Source organism: Coffea eugenioides, chromosome 7, assembly GCF_003713205.1.
Source record: "Coffea eugenioides isolate CCC68of chromosome 7, Ceug_1.0, whole genome shotgun sequence".
NCBI lineage: Eukaryota > Viridiplantae > Streptophyta > Magnoliopsida > Gentianales > Rubiaceae > Coffea > Coffea eugenioides.
In genome coordinates, this window is record NC_040041.1 from 67,429 (window position 1) to 78,111 (window position 10,683).

General features: G+C 35.0%; 2 protein-coding genes across 3 annotated transcripts; both read right to left on the reverse strand.

Annotated features, from left to right (window-relative positions):
- Positions 1-1,496: 1,496 nt before the first annotated feature.
- LOC113778210 lies at positions 1,497-5,938 on the reverse strand. Its single transcript, XM_027323527.1, has 5 exons — positions 5,282-5,938; positions 4,408-4,499; positions 3,083-3,120; positions 2,886-2,971; positions 1,497-2,134 (listed from the first exon to the last, which is right to left on the reverse strand). The coding sequence occupies exons 1-5, from the start codon at positions 5,525-5,527 to the stop codon at positions 1,724-1,726; spliced, it is 873 nt and encodes a 290-aa protein (XP_027179328.1). The 5' UTR covers positions 5,528-5,938; the 3' UTR covers positions 1,497-1,723.
- A 269-nt stretch (positions 5,939-6,207) lies between these two features.
- On the reverse strand, positions 6,208-8,509 carry LOC113778592. Of its 2 annotated transcripts, XM_027324044.1 has the most exons (3): positions 8,450-8,509; positions 6,976-7,454; positions 6,208-6,873 (listed from the first exon to the last, which is right to left on the reverse strand). In XM_027324044.1, exons 1-3 carry the CDS (start codon positions 8,456-8,458, stop codon positions 6,669-6,671), a joined length of 693 nt encoding a protein of 230 aa, XP_027179845.1. In that variant the 5' UTR covers positions 8,459-8,509; the 3' UTR covers positions 6,208-6,668. The 2 variants fall into 2 exon arrangements, with proteins under 2 accessions (XP_027179845.1, XP_027179844.1); XM_027324043.1 differs by lacking the exon at positions 8,450-8,509 and having other exon boundaries at positions 6,976-7,700.
- Positions 8,510-10,683: the final 2,174 nt, after the last annotated feature.

The following is a 10,683-nucleotide window of genomic DNA, read 5'->3' on the forward strand; positions in this document are numbered from 1 at the left end:
CTTGTAGTGAATGTGGAAAATGAGTTTATATTTTACATTCATCAACTCACTATTTATAGTGATTACATGAAACAAACTAACAAAATATCCAACTAACAATTATCCTAAAAATCTCAACAAAATATAATCTTTTTCTACTAGCAAATCTTAGCTAAAATATTTGTTAACAATCAACATGATCTTTGGTTAACAAATATCCCTTATTCTTCTAATAACTAAATTATTTTGATATCAAACACAATCTAGCAAAATCTGTAGGAGAAGTTGGCATATCTCAACACTCCTCCTTGCCACTTTTGCTGCAGATTTTGAATTGTCTTCTCAAATCTTTGAATCTTGTTTTGGACAAGGCTTTTGTAAGAAATTCTGCAATTGATGATTAGCCTTGCAATGAACTTCTTCCTTTGGATTTTTATGCAAGCTAAATATTAGTCTTGCAACAAACCACTTCTTTTGTCTTCTCATGCCAAACTCCACATAAAAAATGATTTTTTTTTTATGTTTTCAAATAACTTTCTCATAGGTTTAAAATGGAACATCTTTTGACGATATTTGAACCTATACAGAAAATATGAAATTCTGCATGGTTCTTCATTTTGTTATCACCATCAAAATCTGTAGACTCAAAAACAGAAATGTTATAATCTTGATAAATATCAGGAATCAATTTGATACTTCCTGACTTATCAATGATCTCCTCCTGAATTTTTTCAGGATCTGAATTCTTGATTTCATCATCATGTTCCACTTTAGAATTGTCAAAATCTGACCAATTCATAGTGAAACTTTTTCTTTTTAATTTAATTGAGAATAATTTATTCTCAATCAAATCATTAGCCTATCCTTGTGAAAACGGCATCAAAAACTATATGTGAATGCTGGTTTTGGATCTCTGTCTAACTGCAAAATGGTCTCTAATTATGTATCCCATCAGCTCTTCAAATGCTGGTGAAACAAATTCGTTTCCACCACATCCCGTAGATCATTGACTACCAAATAAGTCCAAAATTTTATGGCCAAATTTGGTAAGTTTCACCACTAAAATTGAAACATTTGACAAAAAGTTCTTTCCTGTCATGGCTTTGAACTTATAAAGGATCCTCACCAATGCATCACTCTCAAAAAAAAAAAAAAAAAAAGGCTCGGGCCCTTAAGATATAGGCTCTTGATACCACGTTGTTGGTTTTTTTGGGGCATAAACTAAGAAACAACACCTTAGTATTGAAAAAAAAAGCTTATAAGAGACTTGTAATGAAGCTGGAAAATGAGATTATATTTTAAATTCATCAACTCACTATTTATAGTGATTACATGAAACAAACTAACAAAATATCCAACTAACAATTATCCTAAAAATCTCAACAAAATATAATCTTCTTCTACTAGCAAATCTTAGCTAAAATATTTGTTAACAATCAACATGATTTTTGGTTAACAAATATCCTTATTCTTCTAATAACTAAAATTATTTTGATATCAAACACAATCTAGCAAGATTTGTAGGAGAAGTTGGCATATCTCAACAATAATGCGATCCTTGTTAGGGGAAACGAGATACAATCATCTTCCCAAAATGCCATTACAAACTATGCGACAAGGCCCAACAGACATCATAAACATTGAAATAATTCAGGGTAAGAAATGGCTCCACATATAGGGAAAGTACTACCAAAATGCTGGAAAGGGAAGGTATGCTCCAACTGTTAAGCAAGCTGCAAGTCAGTCATATACATCTCAGTCCCCTTTTTAGAGTTGCCACATAGCAAGCACAGTTTTTCCTGTACTGCATATTTGATACCCTACCGCAAGCTTCAATCAATCCAGCAGTAGATGGGAGGTCCAGCATAGTTCCAACAAGAGATTGTAGCTTGGATTGTAGATGCGGCACACCATTGCACGTTTTGTTAACTTGAGATGCAGAATGAAAATCCTGGCAGGCTCGCGCAATGCATACTTGCTTGAGATGGAAATTCAGCACAGCGCTGCACACTTTGTTCACTTGAGTAGCAGACCCGAAATGCTGATTGGGTCTCACAGAATGCGAAGTATGAAAGAATTTTCTGGAAGACCCTCGAAGGCAGTTACTCAAAGGTACCACAGCATGCTGATTACAGATCTCACCAGTTGAGGATTGCTTATGCAAGACAAGAAGCAAAAGTTTAGCTAGAGAAGTCTTCAAATGTCAAGAGGGAAAATTCAATCAGAACTCATGGTGCAAATAAAGACTTACAGTAGCATCTGTCCTGTAGGAAATTTGATTGGTAGAATTATTGACAAATGATTATGTGTTCAGCTTTAAAGTTGTCGTTTTCCTTAATTTTCTAGTCATAAATGACTGCAGTATACATTCTGATATGGGAAAAGGATAATAGTTTAAAATCACGTCATTATCCACTATTCACACCCTATATCTGTGAGATGAAACCTAAATCTTGCATAACATTGCGAACCCAAAGTTGCATTGCTAAAACCATTTCAAAACTTTTACTATTCCCAACCAAAACACATGAGACGAGAGAAAGAGAGAGGAGGAGGAGCAGGAGGACTGCTAACACCATTTCAAAAGTTTCGCTTCTTGTTACACCACTTTTACCATTCCCAACCAAAATGTACAAAACGAGAGAGAAAGACAGAGAGAGAGAGAGAGAAATTTACCATTCCCAACCAAAACGTACAAAACAAGAGAGAGAGGAGGAGGAGGAGAAACACCAAATTTTAAACAAATAATGGCAATGAAGCTAATTGAGGCATGAGATAACTGATACAGTCATGCAGAGAGTTTCAAGCTGCATTCAAACATTCAACATTAACTATGGTCCAGGAGAGTTCTCAATGCTAAAGTAGTGCAAGCCACTGCATGAAAACTAGAAATATGTTTCACATACTCTGTGATAACCCATTGTGTTGCCAGCTGAGAACCTTCTCCCCGCGGATTGATATCTGTTATAAATCCTTTGTATACCTTTCTGGTCTGCATTATAATATGATTAAAGAGATTTAGCCGAAGCCTTTAAGCCATTCATTTCTGAAAAGAATGAAGAAAAGAATTGTTGCATAAGTTAAAAAAAAAAAAAAAATTCACCTATGAACGTCGAGTAATGATCAAACTGCCATGGCATCCTGCAAAATTTTTTATACTCAGCTCATTAACTAGAAAAAAATAAACGCATAAGAGACACCAATCTGAACACTCACAGCAAATATAATAATGTATGAAATGCTTGGAATTGAGGATGTATAGAGGTTGTATTGTTTCCCTGGAGCACGAACCCATGCTTGCATACAAGCTAGCCTCAGTATTGTTTTTCAAACAGAACTTGACAAGAATGCTTTCATTTTTAAGAATTGCAACCCAAATTTAAACTTATCTTAATGGTTGTTTTATTCTACCAAGTGCCCAGATCAATAGACTAGGAGCTCTTATTTTGTATCCTACCCATTTGATATCATATTTCTTCCCTACCACTAAACATATAAACTCTACTTTGTATTCAAAATTCTCAGTAAAATACTATCACTTAAATTGCTGAATGGTTCAACTCTCTCAGTCATACACATGAAGCTTCTCTCTCTCTCTCTCTCTCTCTCACACACACACACACACACACACACACAGAGAACAAGTGCAGACAAGCACTTTGCCTTCTTAAGTTGTATTTCCTACATACATGCACCCCCTATCCAAAACACACACATACATAGACACAACTCATTGAGTAGGAAATAAACACATAACAGAAACCAATCCGAACACACAAAAGCAAGGATGATAACATATAATGATTGGAATTGGGGATGCATAAAGGTTGTATTGTTTCACTGGACTTGGAACCCAAGCTTATACATACGCCAGCCTCAGTATCATTTCGCCTACACAACTTGACAAGAATGCTTTTATTTTTAAGTATTGCAACCCAAATTTCAACTGATGTTAAGTTTGTTTGATTCTATTGAGTGCACAAAACAATAGACGAGGAGCTCTTCATATCCCACCCATTTGATATCATACTTCTTCTCTACCACTAAACACATAAACTCTGCTCTGTATTCAAAAGTTTCAGCAAAACGCTGTAACTTAATTTGCTGAATGGTTCAACTCTATGAGTCATACACAGACGCACTACAAACAGAAAGACAGACACACACTCTTGTCTATTTATCTAGAACACACACACAAAGAGAACAAATTACTCCTTTTCCAAAATATGTACATGCACCCCTCTTAGATGCATAAGAGACAGATCAAATACAATCTCATGTTTTCAGCTGTTGAAGTGTATGCAGCTTAACTTTGGGAGATGCAAGATACAGAACATCAATAACAAATATGTTTACACTGTAATCCAGCCACAGGCAAAAAGAAATCAATGAGGCATGTAAAATTTAGAGAGCACTTGAGAACAAAACCTTTTTGTCTCGCCTAAAAGCTTAAACTTCAAGTCAATGCCTGCCTCCTCAAAGATCCAAGCAAGTTCTTTGGCCACGTCTACCGTTGACGGCTATCATAAGGAAGAGCAAGTTAGAAATGAATATTGGAAATCAAAACAGTTAAAAGATGAGCTAGAATAGGCAATGAAGAATGAGACCATCCATGTCTTGTATTTAACAAAACGATTCATCCCTGCCAACCCCCACCTCATTTTTCCAAATTGAAGCCCAGCGACCCATTCTTTATGCAAAATATAACTTAAATTCAACAAAATACTCCTAGGGAAAAATCATACTACAATATGAATATAATCGTTAGTAAGTAAAATTGGTTACGACGTACTACCATTAATGTGATTTCAGTTAAGTATCAGCAAGATGTTAACTTGCTTGACACAAAATGAATAGATAAAAAGGCAAGATACAGCTTAATGAGGAAACCAATCAAATACACTAAAAAGTTGAAAAAGATTTCTGCCATCGAAACTGCAAACACATGATTAATATTTCATTTTCCCATTTCTTCTTTACCCCGTTCATGGAGTAGAAAATATCAGAAGCAAAATTTCTCCATCACTGATTGTGTCTCCTTTCTGGTGATTAAGTTGACATATTAAGAAGTATGGCACAAAAGCAACGGTGTAACCATTCCAATTGATTAGACATTACAGAACTAAAACGAAGATGGGGCCATTCCATCTCTAGCTTAAGATGAAAATCATTAGAACTGAATTTCAATAACTCAGTCACATATCATGAATACACAAACAAAGAAAATGTAGTATTAAGCCAAAGACTGAGTTGATCTAACTACAAGCATGTAGAACAAGACGACATAAGAGAAAGCTCATACCTCCTTTCGCTCCATTTGAAGATAACCTGTGAGTTTGTCACCAATCCACTCAAATATTTCTAATAACAACAGAATTACCTCAACCTCCATCTTCTTTGTTTCGCACTGTTGTGCAAATCCTGCATCATCAATGTGATACACTGACCATAGTGAAACTTTAGTCAGGGATGCAATCTCCGTCGAAAGAAAATCGTGGATTTTTTTACGTCCTTCTGCACCAGGCATAGCATCTTCACGAGCTACCATCAACAAGGCTGCCACCTCGAACACTCTCCTTTCTTTCACATACTTAAAGAACTCCTGATCAATTTTCTTGGTCTTCTTTGCGAGCAACCTCAGATTTTCAAGAGACCTTCTCTGTTACAGGGATTGAATTGGTGAGACAACACAATAATCCTCCACTTAAAAACCAGTTAATTGCATCCAGACCTCCAGGAATTTGTCATATAGATTTATATCACTCCCAGGGATTCAAAAAACAGCAACCACAAAGTAGGCCCCTTTTGCTTGAGAGCAAACTAATAACCCCCGACCCCATCTCTTTTACAATGTTTGGTGCCTTTAAAGATTACAAATTACTAAAGAACGCTGAACTACAACATTTCTCCATTTTAAACAACTCCAAACATATAAATACACAACCATACGTCCTCTTTCTCCTCAAATTATATAGGATACCTATGAAGGCTGTAGAACATCTTTGTATGTACAAAGAAAAAATAAACATGAATAAGCCCCAACACCCAAAAAAGAACATAAAAATTTTGTTTTCGATGCATAGAAAGATTGTGCAGCAATACAGAACAAACCTAATATTAAAACTTGCAACCACAAATACAGCTCACAAATGAAAGAATATACAGCTATTTACCCCACAAAACAAAAAAAAAAACGATATTGTCCCAGAATGTGGTAGCACATGGGAGAGGGCAAAAAGGGCCATTAAGGGAAAAGTAGAGAGATTGAATTCAGGAAAGAGTCCAGCTGGAAAACTTTGTATTGTTAAAAGAGGCATGAAGAAGAAAGAGTTTTTATTTTCGAGATAATAGGTGTATGGCAGTGTGATCATTGGATGGGGATATGAACAGTAGAGTAAAAGTAGAAACAAAATTTCCAAAAGAGTTTTTATTTTGGAGATAATAGGCGTAAAGAAACTACTACGGGGCAGTGGTGATCATAATGGGGATATGAATGGTGGAGTAAAAGTAGAATCAAAATTTTCAGGCTATTATATTTCTCTTAATCCATTTTATACTATAGGGTATTGAAGGTGGCATGTCGATATCTGCTTCATGAATCTCTCTGCATATTGCTTTTCCTTAATATTTTGTAAAAGTTTCTTTAAATCTTCTATACTAGGAGCTAATCTGCACTTTAACACTTCTGTTCACCTACTCAAATGAAAATAAACCAGCAGAGTGTCAAAAGCAGAACAAACCAGATATGGATAATTAAGATAATAAAGCAACTTGAAGACAAAGTCTGGGCCCGTTGGAATTGGGTTAGCCATCCACAATGATAATTCCTCGTACCGATATGAATCATATTTCTTAGCCTCCAGTAAAATCCACTCAGGCATGCTATAAACCGATCTGTAACATGTAAAGAGGCAAAAAAGAAAGCATCATACTACAAAAGAAGAGAATAAATTACAAAGCATCATCCTTTTACAGCAAGGAATGAACGGCTTATACCGCATGCTCTCAAGGGTAACATGGAGTGGCAACACACTCCTCATATGATTAACATCAACTCTGAGGTTTGGATCAGCTCCATTTTTGAGAAATAATTGGGTAATCTTAGGTGCATGAAACAGTGCTGCTTTATGCAATCCAGGGAGTAGTATACCATCCTTGCACGGAACAGCAGCATTGGTAAAAATAATATCCGTGGTTTCTCCATTGAGCACAGCAGTTGCACAATTGACAGCATCATAAGAAAACATGTTATCCACAGCCCAACAAGGCATTTGGGCTACCCAATCAATCACATCTACTCTGTCATATTCGGTATCTTTGTTATCAGTGTCATTCATAAAAGCCACAAAATGGTCTTTCTTGTCGCGGTTGAGAACAAAATCAAGTACTTCACGCCGCAAAGGAAAACCATTGAGGATATAATCTTCTTCTTGTTCATCATCAAAGTTGGGTTCTTCACAGTATATGTGTATGGGCTGTTTTTGGTTATTCATTTGTTTTTCAAAAAACAAAGAGTAAAAAAGAGAAAAAGGATAAGCATTCTATGCTTGGGCTGAAAGAAAATACAAAGAAAGAAGAACATCACAATCCATACACTAGGGAAAAAGTAGCTTATTCAGAAAAGAGTTAAACTGACCAATTAAGCACATGAACATTAATCTTCCCCAGATACATTTGAAGTTGCATGTATCTCTAATACATGCTGAACAAATGTCAAACTAGCATCTAGTGATTAGAAAACCACTTGCAGGAGCATATAACTTCAAGTATTACGAACACATGCACAATGAAAATCACTAAATATATTCAGTCTGTGGTGGTGATTTTGGACTCAAGGGAGGAATTCAAATAGGATTTTGAATCAACAGCTTCGAATTACAAGGTAATTGAAATCCGTTCTTTGGCAAAGAATTAGATAGGATGAAGAAAATGTACAAAGCACCAAAAATAGTTAGGCCATTTTTTTTAAAAAAAAAAAAAGTAAAAAATTTTGGGGTTAAAATCCAATTTTGCATTTTTTTTCTTTTTTTTTTTCTTTACCAGCAACAAGTTCTGCTCTTTATCATTTCCAGCAATGCCACCGTCCATTATGGCCATCGTCCTTTGCTGGCAGCACACACGAACTCACAACATGTGGGCCCTCAACGCACACTTGGAAAATTCTCACTAGTATTTCATTTTTATTTTCCGGAGATAGTCAGAGGAATGTCTTACTCCTTGGCTCCACACAAAAAATTGATGACAGAGGGGCTACATACAGAGGTGTCAGAGAACAGATCTTTATGAACTTCATTGCTTTTAACATCTAAGGGTTTCAAATCTCTTCTGGGTTATCAAGAAAGAAAAAAACAAGGTCCGAGAAGAATTCATTCCTGTTTCCCCATTGAAAACCCAAAATAAACTACGACTAAACCTTAGAAGCGACAATGGTCTATACGGACTAAGGAGAGTGGGACGTGGGATGGCATACCTCCTTCATTCTGATATTTTACTGAGAAATCTGCTGCAGAAAGATTCGGATTTTTTCCCTACCCAAAAACACACAAAAAAAAAAAAAGACAGATACTAACAGATCATCAGGAAGACCCAGTGACCATTATGACCAACCCGAGCGAGAGAACGGTAGCCATGGAAACTTCACAAGAATATACATATTATTATCTGCATACTGAAAAAAAAAAAGACGGTTTGAAGATATGGAACGGAAACAAATTTTGCCAAGCTCTCACCTTTTATAGCTAGTTTGGGAGTTTAGAATAGAAAAGAAAGGATGGGAAAGGATTTAAGTTTCTATCTAAATTGTTTGGAAGTTTTAAAAAAGAAAAGAAGATAAGTGATTTTCTTTTATTTGTTAGTTGAAAATAGATGAAAAGAAAAGATGTTCAAATACATTATTTTATAAAATTGCCCTTTTTGTAAATAAATGTGAATTAAGTAAATTGAATGATTCATTGGAAATTAAAAATTTTTTTATCATGATTTTGAGGGCAATATTATCATATCGAAAAATTCACTTAAAGCAACATCTCTTCCTTCTTTTTTCGCCCAATACACAAAGAGAAGTGAAATCTTTTCAAATCCTTTCTTTTTCTTTGTATTTTGACTCTCAAACGATGGAAAAAATTTATAATCCTTTCAAAGCCTTTCTTTTTTATCCATTTCCTTCCTCCCAAACTAGCTATTGGCTTGTCTGACAGTGTTCGCATGTATATTTATTCAACTTTACAGTGGAGTTGTAGCTGTAGATGAATTATGCTAGATGTAATCATTGTTTTACCTTAGCAAGAATGCATATTATCTTTAATGATCTTGTCCATTTGGCCCCTTGGACCAACATGGTAAGGATCAAGCACAACGTGCTTAACTGCCTCCATTTCATTGTCTGCTGATACTCACCGCTGGCAGGAGGCATCAGAGGGAGTAAGAAAAATGCCAAGAATCAAGATCTGCTAGTTGGCTCTTTTGCTGTTTTTCGTTGCTTTTATTTTTGTAGTACTGGATTATTGGTAAAGTTGTTGATTTTTCTGTCTCGTCAGGTAAATCAAAGTAAAAGTGATGTATATAAACAGGTTGAAGATATCATCCGAGTTGATGATAAGCATGGATTCGTCTCTTTCTTTGCAAGCCAATCAGAGAAAGAGAAGTCTGGGGATTGTGACACCGTACTGCTGGAAGGAGCGACTGGAGAAAAAGAAGACCTAGTCTCAGTTGACGAGAGAAATTTCTAAAATTATGATGATTTTTAAAAAAATTCTACAAAGGGGGTATTTTGTGTACTGGTTTCTGTTTTTGGGGTCTTCGCATTCATCAAATGCGAGTTCCTTGAGCTCGCATTTGCTGAATGCGAACTCTCCTTAAATTTTCTACCACCGAAATTAAAAAAAAAATCAAAAAACAAAAGCTGACCTCGCATTTCTGAAATGCGAGGTCATGTACCTCGACCTCGCATTTCTGAAATGCGAGGTCATGTACCTCGCATTAAACCACAAAACCTCCGTTGTCCAGTGGGCGCTGCAAGCTGCAATTTTACACTTATGATTATTGCTAGTGATCAAGTATTCACTATGTACCTATGTTGTTTGCTTTCCAACAACAGGATTCTAGATTTTGCCTAAAAAATTTTCTTTTTGCTTCAGTTGTAATGCCATTTTCTCTTGCTTTATGATTTCATTGCAAATTATAAAATGATTTACAATTTGCAATGCAAATTTCTACAAATTTTACTACTTAAGGCTCTAAATTCATCACAACTGGAAAAAAAAAAGATCCCATAATATTGACATCAATAGTTGATAATAATTTGGGGGAATAAATCTTAACCAATCTAGCAAGCTTTTTGGTTGGACTTTATCTTGCATCCGATAAATACGAATTCCTAGAAAATTGCATAAAAAAATTCTAATATTTTTTAAATTATTTTTTAAATTTGTTTATTTGTTAAATTCATTCTTAATAATTTACCCTAAACTCTTTGTTGTTAAAAAATATATGTAGCTGATGTTGTAAAGTGTATTAATCTAGTACGTCAACAATTTTTGCAAAGTGTATTAATCTAGTAATTCAATAATTTAAATATCTATAAACTAATTGAGAATTCGTAGTTACTCAACTACTTATATTAAAAGTAACATATTATATACCACATAAAAAAGAAAAGTTAGCAATTATTATTTATAGTGAAATAAAAAATAAGAATGAACAAGA

Coding starts and splice junctions, on each gene's coding strand:
- LOC113778210 (XM_027323527.1), bottom strand. CDS start 5,527: ATGGTAGCTCGTGAAGATGCTATGCCTGGTGCAGAAGGACGTAAAAAA. Junction 2,972..3,082: donor TCATTACTCGACGTTCATAG/GTGAATTTTTTT, acceptor ATTATAATGCAG/ACCAGAAAGGTATACAAAGG. Junction 2,135..2,885: donor ACACAATGGGTTATCACAGA/GTATGTGAAACA, acceptor GTCTTGCATAAG/CAATCCTCAACTGGTGAGAT.
- LOC113778592 (XM_027324043.1), bottom strand. CDS start 7,472: ATGAATAACCAAAAACAGCCCATACACATATACTGTGAAGAACCCAAC. Junction 6,874..6,975: donor GTTACCCTTGAGAGCATGCG/GTATAAGCCGTT, acceptor TACATGTTACAG/ATCGGTTTATAGCATGCCTG.